The 20,943-nt window shown below is 45.4% G+C and overlaps 1 protein-coding gene across 5 annotated transcripts in view; it reads right to left on the bottom strand.

Annotated features, from left to right (window-relative positions):
• The window catches only part of WWP2 (WW domain containing E3 ubiquitin protein ligase 2), a 176,344-nt gene that overhangs the window by 9,915 nt on the left and 145,486 nt on the right, over nucleotides 1-20,943 (bottom strand). For 4 of the 5 annotated variants that reach the window (XM_036012113.1, XM_028534760.2, XM_028534762.2 and 1 more), the window contains exons 9-13: nucleotides 19,676-19,765; nucleotides 11,319-11,493; nucleotides 4,377-4,431; nucleotides 749-830; nucleotides 69-197 (exon numbers count right to left, since the gene is read on the bottom strand). In XM_036012113.1, the coding sequence (XP_035868006.1) occupies nucleotides 69-197; nucleotides 749-830; nucleotides 4,377-4,431; nucleotides 11,319-11,493; nucleotides 19,676-19,765 (531 nt within the window). Of the gene's footprint in view, nucleotides 1-68; nucleotides 198-748; nucleotides 831-4,376; nucleotides 4,432-11,318; nucleotides 11,494-19,671; nucleotides 19,766-20,943 lie in introns of those variants that run through there. The other variant, XM_036012114.1, reaches the window with a different exon arrangement.

Genomic DNA, 20,943 nt, shown 5'->3' with positions numbered 1-20,943 from the left:
GTAAGTACAGTTGAAAGCAGATAAACTCTGGTGCTAAGACACTGCTGTTGCCTGTGCAAAGTCCTTACCCTGACTCGAACCCTGGGCGAGGATCCTTAAAGGTGGTGGTGCGCGTATTGTGGTCCACAAAGTAGCGCACCCCCTCGCTGGTGTACTTCATCTCCCATCCTGGGGGCAGAGCTGGCTCCTGGATCATCCTGGAGACACGGGAAGAGGGGAGTTAAAAACTAGCCTCACCTTCTGGGCTGTGCTTAGAAGGCCAGGGTCCCCACTGTGCTCCTTTTGCTCTGCTGTCACCCAGGCTCTGTAAAGCCTTTGAGGAAAAGCAAGGGCCTTGAGGAAATGTAGCTGGTACACTTAAGTCATGAGAACTGTTCTGCAGAAGAGAGAGGTCATTTACTGTCCCAAGGCTAAGGAATCAGCCCAAGGTGTCCATGGCCATGGACTGAGCGGCCACCAGTAATCCTGAGGCACCAACTGCCCTAGACCGGACTAGCTTCTGGGAGTACAGGGTGTACAGGGTGAGTACAGGGTGAAATCACACTCTCAGCAGCTTGCACAATCAGCACAGAGACCCTTCAGGCCACTCTCCACCTACCAGGAAGATCAATTTAAGGAGCCACTTTAAAGCTATGTCATGAGGGTCTCCAGGCACTTGTGTGGCCACAGAGGATAAATGCAGTCCAAGACCACTCAGCCAATGCCAGAGCTGCACAGGGCCCAGCCCCCTCCCAGCCCCAGTCCTTACCCCTGGGTCCGAGGGTCCTCCCACTGGGTAGTACGTGTGTTATGGTTCACGTAATACACCCGTCCGTTGTCCTGTCTCTTCTCTGCCAGGGAGAAGTAGGAAAATAGGACAATCAGATTGAGATATCTTGAGCCACGTTCTCTCCCCTCAGGGTGCCCCTTTCCATGTGCTGGGTCCGACTTTCTGGCCCTGTTCTTAACCCATTAGAGAAGTTTAACCAGTAAAAGCCCAGCACACACACACATCTGTCATTGGCAAAAATGGACAAAGAGAATCTTTCCCTACTGGGGAGTGGGGGAGGGACAGACACATTTCTAACTCGATCAAGCACTATCTTTGGTTGGTTGGTTGGTTGGCTGGCTGGTTGGAGGGAGGGGGCAGTGTGGCAACATGGAGGGGGAGCAGCCCAGCTGAAACCACCTCCTGAGGCGTAATTGCATCCAGCTGTGTGCAAAAGTGGAGGCACCGACAGCCTCCCGCAAGCCCCTACCCCCACAGAGTCTGTGACAGCTGGTCTCTGGTCCCGCCACCACTCTGCCCACAGGAAGCAGTGACCCAGGCCCCTGTGAGGGTTGTGTTTTCCCTCATACCTCTCTGATCAGTGCTCAGAGCCCGCATAGCATGTACTTTGTCTCTTTTTTTCCTGCTTATAGGCAAAGTTTTGTTCTAAAACTCTCACATCCCAGCAAAAGCTCTACATTGCACATGCACAAATAAATGCCAAGGACAGTGGCACTTCAAACACCCATCTTGTTCTTACACCTAAGTGTGTGCTTCTAGACAGAGCAGTGTTTGGGGGAGCTCAGGCACTCCTGCTCTTCTCCGGACAACCTTTACTCTCTGGACAACCTTTACTAGGTGCACTGATGGTGGCTCTGGTGTCCTCCAGGGAGGGAGTCCAGGCTTCAGGGGCAGACCCAATTCTAGCTGGGGATTCGGACCTTGAAAGAGGTTAACAGAGTCACCCCATGAGCTCTGGGTGGATGGAAAGTAAAACTAAGGTCAAGGCTCTGAACCCAAGACAGGCCACCTTTCCCAAGAAGTTCCTGAGCCTTTAAATCTGTTTCTCTCTTAAAAAAAGATGATGCTAATGGCCCTCTCTCACTTACAATGACACGGCAAAATTGAAGAAATAAAAGTAACATGTTCCAGAAGCTACAGGGAAACCAGAAAGTATAAAGAAGCAGAACTGGGAGGCCCAGCCCCATCGCCTCAGTATAAGGCTGCAACATTTTCAGTATCAACCCAGGGGCTAGGTCTGTTTGCCTTACCCAGTATCCATTACTTGATGAGCATTTCAAAAGTGCAAACAAAGGGAAAGGAAAAAAAGAAGGTGCCCAGAATTGCTACAGAGCTACCACCACCTCCAGACAGCTGTGGGACTGTCCCACAGAAGACAGGCTTCCCAAGAGGGATCTGAGGGGAGAGAGGGGCTGTTCCCGGCCAGAAGCTTCTGCTTTGAACTAGATCTTCCACATCTGCTCTGCCAAAGGCCACGGCCAACACTAACCGCCAGGCTGGGGGATCTGTCCGGCTCGTCTCGGGCCTGTGCCTGGTTTCTGGCACTGCTCCCTGCATAGGGCGTGGGGGCGGAGGCCCTCATGGTCCACTGGAACTGCGTTGCTGCACACAGTTTCATAGTTTGGGGGCTGAGAGAGTCCTTAAGAGCATCTAGCTCAACCTCATTCGGGAAGAAATGGACTCTGAAACATTCAGTCATGTGCCCAGGGTGAGGGCAGCTGAGGAGATGTGGATCTAAAGTGAGATGTCCTGACCCCTGAGCTGATGCTGAGGGGGGACCATGGGATGTCTCATGGAGGAACAGAAAGGGACACAGGACTGAGCAGGAGGACACAGTAGACCTGACAGCAGGCTCAAGCTCAATGTGATTCTCATTTAGTTTTGCTGCTCTTTCTGTTCAATCTTAACTCTCCCTGGGCAGGTGGCCCTGCCCCAGCCCTGGAGAAGCCAACGCAAAACACGAAGGACTTGATTAGGAAGGTTCCCTGGCCCTCGGCCAGATGTTCCTTCTTCTCAGTCACATGCCATTATCGTTCTGTGTGTTTTCCTCATCCTTCGTGAACAGCACTGACGCCAACCATGGCTCCTATTCCCACCTCAAATAGTTCACACTTGGCTTCTGGGAGCTGTTTACAAGTCCTTATAGTTGTTCCTATTTGGTGACCAACACTTAGCAAAACCGGTACAGACATACATTGCTTGACTCTGCAGACAAAGGTACGACTCCAGGTCCCCCGCTCTAGGTCACAGCGTCCACTGGCTGCCAAACAGCAGTACAATTCTGGTTTAGTTTGTTGAGTCTCCCCCTATCTAGAAGGGGACCCTACGTTGGACTCTCTCACATCTGACTTGCTGCCCATCTCTGAGACAGCAATGAGCTTTCATCAGCTCAGGGAGCAAGGTGGATCCTCTGCATGCATGAGGGATTCCCTAGCAGAAAATCAAGAATTGTGTGGAGGCCTCCCTAACTGATCTATCCCACTCAAGGACTAGGAGGTCCTGTGAGTGCTCTGGAACACAGTGGTAATTCACTAACTTATACCCTGCAGGTCCAAAGGGGTTGACGCAACCTCATAAATTACTACCAGGGAGTAGTTGTGTCTGCACCAAGAGTATCAGACGCTCATCCTATCATTGTCATTCTCCATCTTCTCTGGGGAGCACAACCCTGCCCAACTTAATACCATCTGTGAACACCACCAAACCAGCATTTACTGCCTTCTGCTCACCTGACCAATCCATTAACCCGACACGTACCGATTCCAGCAAAAACGGCCCTCTTTAGCTCCAGGAACTCTGGCCTATTGAACAAAAGCCTGGCCCCGCTCAGAGAGCTACAGAAAGCCCCGAGTCTCACCGTCTCTAAAGACCCCTATCTGCAGGGCCACTCCTTCCCAGAATAGCCATAAATTCTGTGGTTCCCTTCAAGTCATAGATGTCCATCGTGCTAACTCATTCTTGCAAATCACACCAGGGGCTGAAAATAAGTAAGAGGCAGCTGCATATGACAAGGAGAATCCATGCGGTGCTATTAACTAGCAATGATGTACTTTCACGGAGTCGCCACCCGGTGCTCAGCAGGCTTGCCTCTGGCCATTTCATAGCTGTGTCCCCCACCACCAAAAAAGTGGCTTCCATTAGTCAAAATTAGGTTGAAGTCCTCCAACATCTCAGCTGTAAATAAAGGTTTGGTAAAGTGGCCCCTTTCTATCACATAGCCACAGACCCGAAACAAATGTATCTCGGAATCAGCCAGCATCAAAATGTCTTATTGATAGGATGATGGTTGAGTAGAGACCTTGAAAGTCAGGACCAAAACCCAACAGTATCACAGCCACTTAGGGACTTCTTTCATAGGGACACCTTCCTTCATCTATGGCAGGTGATGCTACAGCAGCTCAGGGGAACTCCATTAACTTTCCCAGCCTCTGGCTCCACTGCCTGCAATTCACTGTTCTGGCTGGGCATCCCCAGACAGTGTGCGGGAGAGAAGTGAAAAGAGAAACGAAGGGAGGGGCATAAGGAAGACTCGCAGGGAGAGGACACGCAGGGAGAGCATCAGTTGAGGGACACTGAGGGCACAGAGTAGGTAGGTCTCAGTACTTACCCCAGCCAGGAGGAAGGGGGCCCAGCGGGTCATGGTCGGTTGAAGCACTCGAAGACTAAACACAAGAAACACAGCAGAACACACAGGTTAAAAAAAGCTGCTGGTTAAAAATATATTGATAGATAAAAGTTAAAAATGCCAACAATTCGTTTCCACATTTGGGCTCTTTTTAGAGGAGACAGTGGGGCCTTAGGTGGCATCTGCTCTCCTCAAAAGTCTTTTCCAAAAAAAGAAAAACTGAAAAAGAACCCTGAGCACTGAGGACCCAAATAGGTTTTGGAGTGGGGTGGAGTGAGGGGGAGGAAGAGGTGCGCAGATGAAGGTGGGCCTGGGCCGGGAAGCAGCGGCCGGCCGCAGGCATGGCCGAAGAGCCCAGAGCTGGACTGCCTGCATGCTCGGCCGTGTGCCTCTGCTCAGCTCCTGCTCCCCGCGGCCAAGGCGACTGAAATCACCACCACCTCCAACTTTCTCCAAGAACCACACACGGGAGGGGAAAAAATATTGCAGGCCTTTCCAATGAAATCATTCCCACAAGCCCTGCCCACGCCCAGAGCTTCCTGGCTGGGGGCTGGGCCCTCCTCCCTCCACCTCCCTCCTGGGTGCGCTAGGAGAGGGAGCAGGGTGTGCAGCATCAGCCCAGACTGAGGGCACATTCATGCCCCAGGCCCCTCACCTCCCCCAGGAATGTTTTGCTTCCCTTCACAAAGCACCTTTATTCTCCTCCAGCCTGAACCTGAAGTTGCTCAGTGTTCTGTGTGTGCCTGTCTGGAGAGGTGGGGCTGGGGGTGAGGTGGCAAGAGAGAAGGGGAGACAGGAGAAAGAAGGGGGAGCTGACTCTAGGACTTCAGGGTCTCTGTTTACATTAGAATCCCCCACCCCCAGCCTAATTCTGCTGCACGGTCCCTGGGGCAGGAGGGCTGCAGTGGACCGAGAGTTCTCATATCCTGTGGGGAAGGGGGCTGCTGTCAGAAACTCTTCATGGTTAAATAAAACAAGTATTGTTCTGCACTTTCTTTCTTTCTCTCTCCCTCTCTCTCTTTTTCTGAAACATTTTTATTTCACTTACTAAAATTTAATCGTTACATTAGGGGATCAAGTTCTCAATGCAGACTTCGAGCTGCCTGGCTGGCCCCTTCGGAGCCACACACAGGCATGAGGATGAATGGGGCTCAGTCTCGGCTTGAGAAAACATTGGTGGAACTCAACTGCCAACGAACCCCCTTTCACGGCCGCCCTCCACCCCCAGCTGAAAGTACAGAGAAACTTTCTTTTCAAGGTGGCAGCACAAGCAACTCTTCCAAAGCAAGTTCCAACAAAGACGTTTAAGTCTTGAAACCATAGGTTCCTTGATGGGACAGAGCCCCTTTCAGCAAGGGGCCCCCAACCCAGAAGAACGAAACGGCACCAAGCTGGGCTGTCCTCGACCGAGGCATGTTACCATCAGTGTAACGTGGAGGACGTGCTCAATGTCCGCCACAATTCAGGTTTGTCTGATGGTTACTCAAAAAGCTCTCCCAAATTCACAGATGTCATTTTGTTGAGGTGGGGTGAAGCATTTCACAAAATCCAAGTTCCTCCAAGTTTGTTTTGTAGTTCACACAGAGATATAGTAGGTACAGAAGCATTTGGAAACAGAAGGAAAGGGCCTAACATGTGAAACATGCATGCATTTCAGATAATGGCACCAAATACAATGCTATGGGGTAAGTACCAAGCTGCAGCAATGTCCTTGCAGGAGGGAGGAACTACAGAAAAGGTCATTTTAAGAATCTAAGAGAGGTATTTGGTCCAAAATTGTTTGTTGCTTCAGGTCTTTTTAGAATGAGTGGACAATCCACAAAGCATTCAGTTAAATTAGCTCCCAACTGGTACCAACTGGGTTTCAGTGGATTAACAGGCATCTTTTGCTTAACTATACAAATCAACAGACCAAATGTCTTTACTGATGGCCTCTGTGATTTGCATTAAACTACAAACAAAAAATCTTTATCAGCTAGCAAATATTCCCTCCCAATACCATGGCACCTAGAGTGTAGGCACATGACTTACTAGCAGCCAACCCGATGCTCCACACCAAACTTGCAGGGACTGGCATGAGAGCATGGGGGCCGCTGAGGACTCCTCACTGACAGCCCCCATTGGAACGTCGAGTGATTAATGGCAGAAGGATGGGGTAATGTCCTACGCAAACTGTTCCTTTTCCTTGCCTGTCCCTGGTTTTCTGCCAGAGCTCGGTCCTTCATCGTTCTGTTAGTTCTGTTAATTACCATTTGATAAATTCTTTTTCTGCTTAAGTTTAACCAAGTGAGTTTCTATTATTTATCAAAATGAACTTTGACTAGTATACAAAACACAGAGAGAAGAATAAAAAGGAATTATCAGTCTTTTTTTTTATCCTCACCAAGGACACTTTTTCATTGTATTTTAGAGAGGAACAAAGAGAGAGAAACGTCAAAGTGAGAGAAATGCGTTGATCAGTTGTCTCCCGTATGCACCTGGACAGGAGATCGTACGTGCTGGACTGGGAATTTAACCTGTGACCCAGGCATGTGCCCTGACCAGGAATTGAACCAGTCATAGGACAATGCTCCAACCAATTGGGCCACACCAGCCAGGGCCAGCCCTTTTCTTCATCCTCAACTTTTCAATGTCACAAACTTCATACAATGTTGGCTCTCTTTCATCGAAGTGGTTTTTAAAAAAATTTCTTCAGCATCCTCCTATTCTCATCCTATCAGGCCCACACCCCCAACACCTGTAAGAAGGGAGAAGAGGAAACAGAGAGGGAAGGGGGAAAGACCAGAGATTAATAAACATGAGCACATGAAATGGAGTCACTGGAAGCAAACACTCATAAGGATTTTACCTCTTAGAGTTAAAGCAAAGTGCTTGATTAGTTTTCTTCCCTAATGTACATAGTACAACTTGAAAAACATGAAAAGAAAGTTGACAGAGGCCAAGGAGAAACAAAAATAAAAGCTACGCATTGTGGCCAGAAAACCCCACATCTCTAATGAGCCAACCAACTGCCCCTTCTCTGCAACCACACTTCCCTGAAGTGAGAGAGCCCAAGCATTACCAGGCACAACATCAGAACAGCACAGAGAAAAGAGCAAGGAGGGATTACAGTCAGAAGAGAGATCCTAGGATGTGCAGGTGACTCTAACAGACAAGACAGTTTCATTTATTACTAGGAAAAGAAAGGAACACAGTTGAATAATTTTTTTGGTAAGTGTCCTTGGGTTGGGAGATCTGTGTTACAGGCCATGAGCCAGACAGCCCACGTGAGTTCAAGTCCCTCAGGGACTAAGCACTAAGTTCCAGTAATATTTTAAGATACAAACTCAAAAATGAAGAATGTCTAGCAAATACAACTGAGGGCAAGAAAGGCTCTGAGAAGGGCATAAAGGTTATAGTGTGGAAGGCATACTCCTTTTTTTTTAAAGGATACACCCAGTAGGTGCAGAACAGAACTCAGGTGCTTGAGAATGCAATCCAGTAGGGCCCTCTTCAGATTAAGAACCAAGTTGTCTATTTCTGGATAATGCAATCTGGCATCCTCACAATAGTGGCCACAGAATGATTTGCTTCAGTCCTGCCGACACTAGATAGCTCCTTCAGTTCTTAGGAGAGGGCCAAAGTGGGAATAAAGGAAAAGGTGTCACAGAAATAGTAGCTTGAGATGGGTCCTGTTGCAATATGCAATGCTCACAGCTGGGCCAGGCATCCTTGGTGAGCCTCAATGGGAACCCAAAACAGAGGGCAGAGTGAAAGTGCACAGGTGAACACAAATGTGTGCATTGCAATCACAAGCAACAAAGGTGCCAGGGGTCGGGGATGGTTAGGAAAGAAAATCATATCTGAAATGAGGGAGCAACAACAAACTGAAAAAGGTGTGTGTTGAGGCAGAGAACAGGAAGGAATTGCAGGAGTCTGAAATCTGGGATTCCCTTGATTTCCACTTTGAACTGTATTTTGTGTTCTCTGCAGGACAGCAAAGAACAGGTCTTGCTTTCAGCCCTGCAGGAGGAGGAGGAGGGGAAGCCACTGGTATAGTATCAGCCCTTAAGTCTACCAAGTCAAATCCTGGGCCAATGCCAAACCCCAAAATAACTCCATGAAAGCGACTCTTCTTACTTGTAACCAGGCCATGGCACCATAGCAAATAAGAGGGGCAAACCAAGCCCAGCGAGCAGGGAGGTAATTCAACAGAGAGACATTGAAAGCTGACACAGAAAAGGATCCCACCAGGTTCTTCAGCATAAGTTTTGTTTCAGGGAGAAAAGGGAACCATCACCTCTATCTAGAGTCTCCTGAGTCCCCAACCAAAGCTGAGAAAACCATATTAGAGGATGCAGGGAGAAAAAAAATTTTTTTCTGAGTCATAAAGTAGCTTTATTCTTAATTTTTTTTTAAATTTTAATTGTTGTTCAAGTACAGCTTTCTGCCTTTTTCTTCCACCCCAGTCCAACCCCCCAGCCCTCCCCACCTCCCTCCTGTTTCCACCCCCACCCCTTTATACTTGTCCATGTGTCCTTTATACTTGTCCATGTGTCCTTTATACTTGTTCCTGCAAACCCTAACTTTTTCCCCTGAAACTCCCTCCCCTCTCCTCTCTGGCCACTGTCAGCCTGTTCCCAATTTCAGTGTCTTTGGTTATATTTTGCTTGTTTGTTTGTTTTGTTGATTAGGTTCCTGTTAAAGGTGAGATCATATGGTATTTGTCTTTTACCGCCTGGCCTATTTCGCTTAGCACAATACTTTCCAGCTCCATCCACGCTGTCCTAAATGGTAGGAGTTCCTTCTTTCTTTCTGCTGCATAGAATTCCATACAGGAAAGAATAAACAAATGGGATCTCAACAGGGGGAAAAAAATTTAGCACTTAATTTTTACTTCTAGTCAAAATTCTTCCAAGTCAAAGTTCTTCCTCTGCAGGCCAGAATGATGCTGCTAAAATGAGAGAGGCAGGTAAGTAGAGTGAATGTGCCAAAAGACCAAGTGAACATGAACTCCAGAATCTTCCCTTTCATACACCAAACATCTCAGTCAACCTACAGAACCTACTTGGTACATGGTATAGAAGAAAAAAAGATTCCTTTAATGGATTCTTTTTTAATCTGAGAAGCTGAGTAAGCAAGGAAACAGAACCATGTGAGACTCCTAAAATGAGTCCCCGTCTCAAAATCAAAAGACAAAGATGCCCAGATCTTCCCAGTTTTGCAGCCACAACCACCTGAGAAAATGGCAGGTAACTTCTTCGGGGCCCAGCTCAAGAAGAACAAGTTCTGAAATGCAGAAAACGACCAGAGCCCAGCTAAGCTTGAACAGGCCAGCGCCGGATGCCAGGTTTGTGTGAAAGAAGTTGTGGAGTGGGAGGCCTGGCATAAGAGCATAAACAGTGCTGCACCTGGTAGACCAGGAGGCCATTACCGCTGCTCTTCGTTGGAGGCAACTCAGTGTCACAAACATCGTGCTTTCTGCTCATCCATAGTAAGGAAACTGAGGTCCTCAGCAGTTTTCTCACTATATGATGAGCAATCAGCCCCCACAGACAGAAGAGGGGACAAGCCAGCCCAGGGAGATGCCACCATTCCTTATGGCTCATGGTGGAGCTCCTGCCTTGGGAGAGCAGAGAAATAGCTACAAAGGAAGGCAAAGCTGATAATGAACTCTACTTAATTAAATGGAATTAAAAGATTTTCTGAGCATCAAACTAGGGTAGTATCTGACTTAGAAATGGATTGTGGGGTTAAAATTCACTTCAAGTAGAAACAACTTGGATTAATCATGGTGATTAAATGTTGTGAACCAGCTCAAAAAGTTTCCAACCTCCAATCCACCACATCCTGTGCAGATCCCAAGCTTCATGTTCAAGGTGCTCTGAGAAAATGCAATCAGAGTTCCAAGTTGGGAATCACTCCTCTTCCTGCCAAAGACGCTGTGTGGTTGGGCTTCCCCAGCTACCAGGTTACTGGTGGAAGTTCTAATGGAATGGAGACTCAGGAAGGGGGTGCTAAGAGGACTTACAGTATGGGAGACAGTTAGACAGTTAATTGAGGACCACAGCATTCTGAATCTTGGTATAGAAAAAATAAATTCTATTCTGTAAGGAATGACCACAGAACTTTTTGAGACAGTAATGAAAATGACAGTAATAAATGTAGAGCAACACCCACCTTCCTTAAACCCTCCACAGTGATTTTTTTTAAATGATGAAATGACAATGATATCTGAAGACTGCTCTGGTGGGAACAGGCAGTATGGATTGGAGGAGAGAGAATGCTAGCAGAGAGAACAATTCAGAAGTTGCCCTAACCATTCAGTTGGGAGGAACAAAGGAAAATCTGCAATCAGATAGCAGGAAGCTGATCTAGGTCAGGGGTTCAGAGGGTAAATATCTCAGGCTTTATGGGGTAGATTGTCCCTGATGTGACTACTTAATTTTTCTGTTATAGTGTGAAAGCAGCCACAGTCAATACCTAAACTACAGGGCATGCATATGTGCCAATAAAACTATTTACAAAATCAGGCTTGGACCCGTTCGGCCCACTGGCCATCCTTGGGTATCTGTCAGATAATAAAGACCTAAAGAAACACAACAGCAGTGGAAAGAGAAGGATCTGTGTGATTGCTTTGATTTAAAAAGTCGAGTTACAGGAGAAGTCACTGCTGATCTTCAGGTTTCAAGTCAGGGTTAATGGACTTGGAAGGAAGGGCCGGAAGAGAAATCCAGTGCTGGAAGAAAAATGGTAAGTTTAGTTGCAGACATATTAAGTCTCTAGACACAGAGGATGGGTCTTGAGTTACTAAGTTAGAAACACTGGAGTTTGAGGAATTTCACTGTGATGAGTAAAACCTCCAGGGTTGGAGTACTGACATTTTCCCTGCTCACTGAACAGGTCAGTGGAGATAATTCGAGGCTGCACGTTCTGCCCTCTCACCTGGTAGAGGAATCTTTGGCTGAACAGCTGCATGGCACCCTGGAGCTGATTCCGCTGCGACTGCCACTGCTCGTAGCTCCGCACGTACTCGGCTGTGGGGCGCTGCCAGGTGGTGGTCCGAGTGTTGTGGTCCACATAGTAAAACCTGCCTCGGGGGTCTGTGCGTTTCTCCCAGCTGGAAACATTAAGCTCAGCATGAACATAGTGATCACCCCACCCCTCCCTTCAAATTCTAGCAAAATCTCCGCATGGCTGACAAGGACGGGCCAAGAGGCGGTAAACTGGTGTCTGGTGTAGGAGCTTGGCTGCTTGGGGAAGCACAGCAAGGCAGGCCCCAATCACAGAGGCTTCGGGGCTTCCAGGGGTGTCCAACCTATTGGCGTCTCTGGGCCACAATGGAGGAAGAAGTGTTGTCTTGGACTACACATTAAATACAAAAACACTAATGAAAACCGATGGGAAAAAAAAGGTTTTAAGTAAATTGATGAATTACTGTTGGGCTGCATTCAAAGCCACCCTGGGCCACATGCAGCCCTCAAGCTGAAAGGACACCCCTGGAAGCCTTAAATGACTACATTCTTAGAAACCAATCCCTCCTTACCACTAGCTCCTGATCTCCATTTAGACCATCTATATGGCTCCAAGGAAGGTGACTCTACACTCAACCTAGGAGCTGAACTGCTGACTGGACCAGAAGTGGGCACATGCTGGTCATTCGGTGAACCTTGGGAATTTTGCTAGGAATTCTTGGAAAAACAGTCTCTCTTTCTTGCTGGATATGACTGAGAAAGCATGCAGTCCTGGGAGCAACTGGCTTGCATCTTGGACCCAAATACTATATGAAACTGACCCAGTGGATGGCAGAGCAGAAAAAAGGGGAAAAATCCAGCCCCTTGGTGATATTGTTGAGCCACCAGTTCAGGCTTCACTTGAAACCAGGACCTACAGAATCTAGAATTTCGTTTCATGAGCCAACAAATTCACATTTGGATCCCACATTTTTTTGCTGGCAACTGAAATGATCCTGATATAAGGCGCCAGTGGAAACATGCTGCATGAGAAGGTTGGTATAGATAATAGCAAGAATCTCCACGTTGTCTTTGGTGAGTAACAACCTTTCCAAAGTTGGTCCTGAAACACCCATGGGCAAGGAAGAGCTGGAGTAGATGGTAAAAACCTCAGCTGTGCTTCACATATTTAACTGCACTTTCTCACACACAAGGAAGTGATCTAAGAAAGTAAGAGAGGGGCCTTCATGTGGTGATGGAAATGTTTTACATTTTGATGGGGTGTGGGTTACACGAGCATATGCATTGTCAAAACTCAGCAAACAGTACACCTGAGATTTGTATATTTCACTGTATGTAAATTACCTTAATTTGTCAATTTTAAAGGTGAATTTGAATCTAATCAAGCCTCTGTATCTAACTGCCACCTTACAAGAAAGACGAGAGATAGAGAAGCATATTACACAACACCACAAGGTCACAATCCACTAAGTCCAAACTATGAGAAACTACAAGATAAATGCCCAGGATCTTCAACAAATAAATGGCCTGAAAAAATTAAGTAAGGGTGGGGGGGACTTACTGGTTGAGAGACTTATGAGACATATCAGTCAAAAGCAATCTTTTGATCTTGAGCTTGGATCTGATTCAAATAGATCAAGTATAAAAAAAGTTGTCTTGTAAGACAACTGGAAAAATGACATGTGGACTGGGTATGATATGAAATAAGGAAATAGTGATAATTTTGTTGTGTTGGATAATAGTATTTTGGTTATTAAAAATAAAACACACCCAGTCCATGAGAGACATATGTGATGTATTCATGGATCAAAGGACATGATGTCTGGGATTTGCTTTAAAATTCATTTATCCTCTGTCCTTGGAGATCTGATGAAACAAAATGTTATTGTTAGGAGCAGGTAAGGGTTAACAGGGATTCATTGTGTTATTCTCTTAAATTTGGTGTATGCATGAAATTTTCCATTCTAAGTACAGAAGGGTGGAGAGGAAAGGGGTTTCAAAAAGAGATATCACTGAAGAAACTAGGATTAGCCCACTGCAAAGAGAAGCCAATACAGATTTGGATTGTATGATTCCAAACCACTGGAGTATCTTTGTTCCCTGACTACCATCTCATTTCATCTTCTCTGAATTCTTATCTTACTCTAGTAACTATCATCCTTCAGCTTGGATCCTCCTCAATTTTCAGCATTAAACTCCCAGATGACTTTTGTTGTGACCACATCAATGATTCTTTTCAACACAAAGCCTCCCTGGATATAGCTTCTCCGCAAGCATCTCCCAGGATCATGGCTAGTTCCCAGATTCTGTCTGGATTTCACCCACTAGACTGCCATGCCTTCATGACCTGCTGTCACTTTGGATTAAACTAAACATCACAGCTCTCTCCCTAAACCTGAGAAAAAGAAACTTGATGAGAAGAAGTCTTTCCCAGTCTTCTTTTAGGTCAGTCCTCCTCCCAGGGGTAAAACCACACTATCATTCCTGACTCTTCCTTTTCTGCTGTCAATAAACCAATTGGCCCGAGAGCTTCCTACTGTTGTCGTCTCTCTGCCCTTGACTTGCATTTCTACATCCAACTATCACAGAACTAACCTCCCCACTTGGTCCAGCCTATCATCTGCCATCAGGAGAACCATACCAAGCTGACCCCTTATATCATGCTCCCACTCAAAACTTCAACTGACTCCCCACTGCCCTCAAGTCAATGCTGTTTAGTTAGTAGGCAAGGCTGACAATAATCTGGAACCTTCCCACCTTTATCATAAATCCTTTCAACCAGTGATTTTTATTTATTTTTTATAATCAAAGAAATCACATGTGTATGTGTGTGTATACATATATGCACACATATATTTTTTTAAAAACAAAGGTACTATAGGGGTATATAAAGAAAAATAGTGTCTCCTGCCCTACCTCTCCCCAGTGCTGATTCCTGCTCCCCAGAAGCAACCACTTTCAACTCTTGCCTGCTTCTTCTACTACCACCTATATCTGCATTTCTAAATAACAAGCTTATCCCATGATTTCTGGACTTCTGCCATTCAGATATTACTTATGGACCTTCCACTATAAACGAGGATTTAGTTACTGTATTCTACCCCCTAATCCACACAAAGCTGTCTTTTGTCTCATCCTCCCAAATGGAAAATCATCAAATCAATATTCAGAGTTTGTATTATGACTTTGCAGACTATAAATACATTTCCTTACTTATACAACATTTTTCCCCGTGGAATTAAGAACTGCCTTGTTTTGTGTTCCATGGTTTTCTGGAAGCTGTCACTAATGTACCCCGAGATTCTAACAGGGCAGGTGGCCTATCCCTCCCGGAACCCTTCGTCCAGCGTACACAGGTGTCCTCCGGGCCTACTCTACATTATTGTCCTAAGTTATCTTCCGGCACCTTCCTCTTGGGAACCTCTCTGGGCTCTGAATGAGTCCCCTGTGCCCTCATCTCATGACCTCTTTCTTGGTTCCCTCTTATTTGGTGGGGTAAATCATGTAGTAGCTTCTGAGAAAGAATGCACCAAAGTTAATTTTTGGAAATTCTGGCTGTCTAAAGATGCCTTTATTCCAAATCTCACACTTCCGTGTAAAAACTAAAACTTGATTTCTAGGCAGGAAATAATTTTTCACCAAATTTTTAAGGGTCATACTGTTGAGAAGAAGGATGACATTCTTGATTCCCGATCCTTGATATATACTCAGTTTGTTTGCTCTGGAAGCTTTTGAGATGTTCTCTTGGCATTCTGAAATTCCAACAGGGATAGGTCTGTGTTCATTCTCTGGGCTCAGAATTTGATGGGTCCTTTGAATGTGGATACTCTATCTTTCAGTTCTGTCAGCCTCCTTTTACTCTTTCTTTGGTAATTTCCTACCCTCTAGTTGTTCTCTTTTCTTTCTTGCTAGAACTACTGTTCGGATGTTGGATCTCCTAGACTCAACATCCAATTTCCTTAGCTCCAGCTTTATTTTTCAATCCTATTGAACTTCCAAATTGTTGCTGTTTCACAGATATTACTTTCTAAAAGCTCTTGTTTTTCCTACATGGTTTGTTTTATGGTCTCCTGTTCTTGTTTCACAGATGCCATATTTTCTCCCAAATCTTTGAGCATATAAATTATAATTTGGTTTTACTTTTTGAAGTATTTTTTCCACTCCCTACATTGTTTTCACCAAGTCCCTTTTTCTCTGTCTGCTGTTCATTCACATTTAAAAGTGAGCCACTACCCACTGGCTGAAAGCTCTGTGTGCCCATGTAGGGGCTGGCCAACCAGTGGCTTCACTCAGCTGTTTCATTAGAAGACCCCTAAATAACACAATCTGTAGCTCTTTTCCCTTAGACTGGTCACTTTCCCCAGCAAAACAAACAAACAAAAAAACTCCTCTCCCATTTTTAGCCTGGGAACAACATCCCTACCTCATCTCTTTTTTCTGAGTTCACCCCTACCTTCAGCTATAGCTCTGTCCCCCAGGCACACTCTGCTCTGCTTCTCATGCCAGCAGCAGCCACAGGGCTGTGTTGAGGTATGCATGTATGCATGAATGTGTGTGCAGGTGTGTATATACCTACACACACATGTGGCAGAGGGATGGGAATGAGGGATGACAACCTAGGAATCTAACTCTTAACTGCACAAATCTTAAAACTCGACTTCAGGCTTCTGGTTTTATTAAACACAGGCACACACACATCCCCCCAAAGTCTCCCATGGCTGAGGCTTTCCAGGGCTCCATGGTGCGAATCAGCTGGCTTCCTGGTGGACACTCCACACTATAGGCTTGGGTTTCAGCTTTCTCAGCTCGGCCATTTATCTATCAGCAACTACACTTTGGGTAACATTTCCCATATGCTACTTCTCTTCCATTCCTTTATCACTGATGATTTATAACTTTTTTATATTTTTATTGCCATTTTGGTGAGTTTTCAGGAAGGTATAGAAATAAACACATTTTCAATCCCCACGTTAAGTAGAAGTCCTCTGTAGTGGTGAATTTTATACTTTTGAGCAGCATAATCTTGCCCTTGATATCCGATGAAACCTTATGCAGAATCACAGCCATAGAGCAGTGGTTGGAGGCCTGGTGGCCCCTTTCACACTCTTCAGCTCCAGGGCATCTCCACCAAACCCACAAGCCTTATAGGACACACTTTGAGCATCTCTGTTTTACATGAACCTTCCACCTCAGCAAAACTGCTCCACACATCATTCCTTAATCATACCTTTCCCAATCACACTGTTCCCCAACCCAGATCGCCTTCCTCTTCTTATTTAAGTCCACCTCCAGTCTTTCCTGCAAGACCACATTTGATCCACCTCCCTCTGTGAGGCCTCCCCAACCCTGTGCTCTATGATATGGTCACTCTCCCTCCTCGCCTCCACTCTGAGCACCACCTAACAGTAACTAAACAGCAAATTACCCCCTATCCTTAGTCCAGGTCCAGTATTTTTTGCTTCTGGACAGAATAACTTACCATCCAACAAGTGTTCCAGGGGTCTGGGAGAGGGAGGTGGCTATGATAACGTGAATCCAGTGGCTCAGTCTCACTCCTCAGTGACTCAGCCTCCAATCTGGAGGCTACTGAGATCATCTGTAGCCTCCAGATTGCTCGCACCTCGGTAATACTTCCCTGGGTGGAACTTTTCGCACCAACTAGCAATGAAAGCTTAAGCATTGTTTTCTCTGGGTTCCCCTGTTACATCACAGAAGTGCGTGCCAGGGACTCACAGGTCTGGGTATAAAACTCAGGAAGAACTAATAGGCTATGTGGGATATAGAGTCAAGCCCTTTCCCAATAAAACATTAAAACTATCCTGAAAATAAGAAAGCTGGATCTAGTGCCCCACCTCAATCCTTAAAGAGTAAAACCTCAGCCATTCTTGTAAGACACCATTAAATATCTTCATTTAGATTCCATCCAAAAGTTCACCAAGTCAAGGCCTATACAGCTTATAGGCCATAGAGGTTAAGAGGCAGCAACCAGCACTTACAGAGTTACCTCTGCTTTTAAACAGATGTGCTGTTAAATACACAAAGTACAAGTGTGTGCAATGCATCCTGTTAAAAGTCAATGATTAATTTGTAACACAATTGGAGAAATCTGGGTCTCTGGGTCCCATAGACTGGGTCTCTGATGATAGCAAGGAAATACTGTTAATAATGTAGTGGTTTTATTTTATTTATTTAATTCTTAAATTTATTGATTTTAGACAGAGAGGAAGGTGGGGAGACAGACAGACAGACAGACATCAATCGGTTGTTCCACTTATTCATGCATTCATTGGTTGACTCTCATATGTGCCCTCACTGAGGCTCGAACCTGCAACCTTGGCATATCAAGATGATGCTCTGACTGTGCCACCCAGCCATGGCTATAGTGGTTTTATTTTTAATAAAATAACTTTTTAAAGAAATATATACAAAATATGGATAAAATGACAGGATGTCTGATTTGCTTCAAAATAATCTCAGATGGTGGTGGGGGAAGAGTGAGTGAGGATTACAGATCAGGAGGTGGCAACTATTTTCCATAAAGGGCCACAAAGTAAATACAGGGACATGCAAAAATAGGTTTACAGTTGTAATACAAATAAATAATTATTAATAAATAATAATTCAAAAATAAACTCTGTGTTTCACATACTCACAACTATAAACCTACTTTTGCACACTCCTGTTCTTTAGGCTTTGCGAGCTATAAAGTCTCTGTCACAATTACTCGGCTCTGCTACTGAGCACAAACACAGCCATAGGCAATAGGTAAACAAAGAGTGTGGCGTATCCCAATAAAATTTTATTTGCAAAAATAGACAGAGGGCTGGATTTTGTCCACAGGCCCATAGGTTTCCAAGCCCTGGTACAGATGAAACAAGACTGGCTATGAGCTGATAATTACTGAAGCGAAATGTTGAGTAAATGGGGCTTTTCTCTGCTTTGTGCATATGTGAAAGTTTCCATAATAATGAGATAATTTCCATAATAAAATGTTTAGTTTTTTTCCCTTAGAAGTCTATGCTTAACTTCAGTAACTTCACTGGACTTAAAGTCAAAGTAGAAACAAAGTGAAGACTAAAGATGACATATGAATTTCATTTCCAGAAGGATAAGGTAAAAAAAGAAAACAAGCATTCTACTGGAAAATGAACTAAGAGCAGCCCATCCACGGAAACTTGCAGGACAGAAGGCGAGGTGGTATCTACCTGGCACACGCCTGCCCGCTGAGCCAAACAAACCACAGGGGCTCCCCCACCTCTGACATCCTGTCCCTCCACAAGCGGAGGGGCGGGCAACTGTTCATATTTTACACAGCAGCCCTTTGTGGTTGCTTGAGTTCCTTTTGAAAGTTCTAAGGACAGGCAGACACATGCAGAAAGATTATTCTGTCCCTAGCAGAGAGGGAACCAAACCTCTTCTCCTTGAACCTGGATAGTCTTCTCTCACTTGGAAGCCTCACTCACCCTTTGGTTTTGAAGAACATAAGCTGCATTCTCTCGAAGCCCAGCTTAACAAGAAGCACACTACCTTCACGGTCTGGTTGGGCACAGGGTGCTATGCGGTTCACCACCACTCTTACTATCTTGGCCTCCCCATGCCCAGTTTTCTCACAGAGATGCTCTGAAAATCCTAGTATGTCTTAAGAAATAAGAGCAAAACTAAGGTAAATGAATAGGAAAAGCAATCAATGGACCAGGGATAAATTGTCCCTGTACTTTGCTACCTCTGTAGAAAGAGACTGAAAACCTGGCCCTAATAGGATATCTCTGCAGGTGAAATGACTGAGGGCACTGAGACAGCTATGGCCCAGTACACTTCCCACGCCCTTCTTCCTCCAGGATCCAACAGCCAATAGCAGCTCTGTACACCACTTAATAAAGCCCATGGCCATCAGTCACGGCCAATGCAATGCATGAGAGGAGAAGGGAAAACAGGAACACAGGGGAAGGAATTTAGAAGGGGAACACCAAGGGAGAAGGGGAAAAAGAGAGTGCGGACAAATAAAGACGAGGTCATAGCAGTTAGTGGTAGAGAAGCCACTGGGTCTCTCTCTCTATTTTTTTTTTTAATTTTTAGAGAGAGAGGAAAGGAGAGAGAAAGGGAAAGAAACATCAATAGGAAAGAGAAACATTGATTGGCTGCCTCTCATATGTGCCCCAACCAGGGACTGAACTCGCATCCCAGGCATCTGCCCTGACTGGGAATCAAACCAGTGACCTTTCAGTTTGCAGGACAACACCCAACCACCAGAACCACTCTGGTCAGGGAACCACTGGGTGATCTTGGTGCCAGTTCTAGAGTCTCAAGGCTTGTCAGTCCATGCCTTACCCTGGAGGAAGGGGCCGTTCCCAGGTAGTGGTCTTGGTATTGTGATCAACATAATAGACACGGCCATTGGGCAACTCTCGTTGTTCCCATCTGAAAAATAAAGTCAAGGGAAGCATGAAATACACAGGTGAAAAGCAATAAGCCCTTGTTTGCAACTGATTCCTTCACCACTGAGGTGGCTAATTTGAGAGAAAACATCAAAGATGACATGCAAGGTCAACCCACTGGTCAAACCAGCTCCATGCTGTCATAGACAGTGGACACCTCCCCAGAGTGCTTCCTGAGAAAACTGTAACAGCTCCCCTTTATGGACTCACAGTACTAGTATATGCCATCAATTGCTCTAAGTTCCTCTAAATGACCCATATGAAAATTCCATGGATTTTCCTAAATCAATGTTTCTTGCCCATTTCAAGATCAAAGATCCACCTAGGAATGTGATAAAAGCTGAGGTCTCTTTCCTTCCAAAATGCACTCACCAACAAAAATTTGTGTAGGATTTCTGAGGTTCACACACCTCTCCTAAAATTGATCTATAGATAACTCCATAGCCTTTTTAGCCTACACTGCCTGCTAACATCACAATTTATATGATTACCACTGTTCTCCTAGCACCATATATAGTCACGATTACATTTGTTTTTAAAATACAGGATTCATTTACAGAGGACCTTTACAAAGAGATCGGGATGACTCAAAGAAGCACAACACATCATTCACCAACTGCACTGTACCCATGTTGTTTACTGACTGACTGCCTTCCCTGCAAGTCTGTGTGTCAGTTCACACGAGATCAGGGCCCTGAGGGTGGCTCATCTGTGCTAACCAAGAATGGGAAGGTAGCTGATGATCCAAAGAGGTAACCTACAAGCAAAATCACTACAAAATACAGCCAAGGATACCCATCCCCACACTCCCAATTATTCCCACAGTCAACAGTCTGATAATTACTCCACTTACCCAGAATACAACAACCGGTATATAAAGAACGCAAACATTTTATTTATTTATTTATTTGGATCCTTACCCAAGGATATTTTCATTGATTTTAGAGAGAGAAGAAGAGGGGGAAAGAGAGAGAGAGAAAGAGGGAGGGAGAGGGAGAGAGAGAAATATTGATTGGTTGCTTCCCCTATGCACCCTGACCAAGAATTAAGCCTGTAACCCAGGTATGTGCTCTGACCAGGGATCAAACCCACAACCTTTAGGTGCACGGGATGATGCTGTAACCAAGTGAGCCTCCTGGCGAGGGCAAAAAAATAATATTT

Source organism: Phyllostomus discolor, chromosome 12 (assembly GCF_004126475.2).
Source record: "Phyllostomus discolor isolate MPI-MPIP mPhyDis1 chromosome 12, mPhyDis1.pri.v3, whole genome shotgun sequence".
Classification (NCBI taxonomy): Eukaryota; Metazoa; Chordata; class Mammalia; order Chiroptera; family Phyllostomidae; genus Phyllostomus; species Phyllostomus discolor.
The sequence above is the reverse complement of the archived record's forward strand: the minus strand, read 5'-3'. Positions and strand labels throughout refer to the sequence as shown.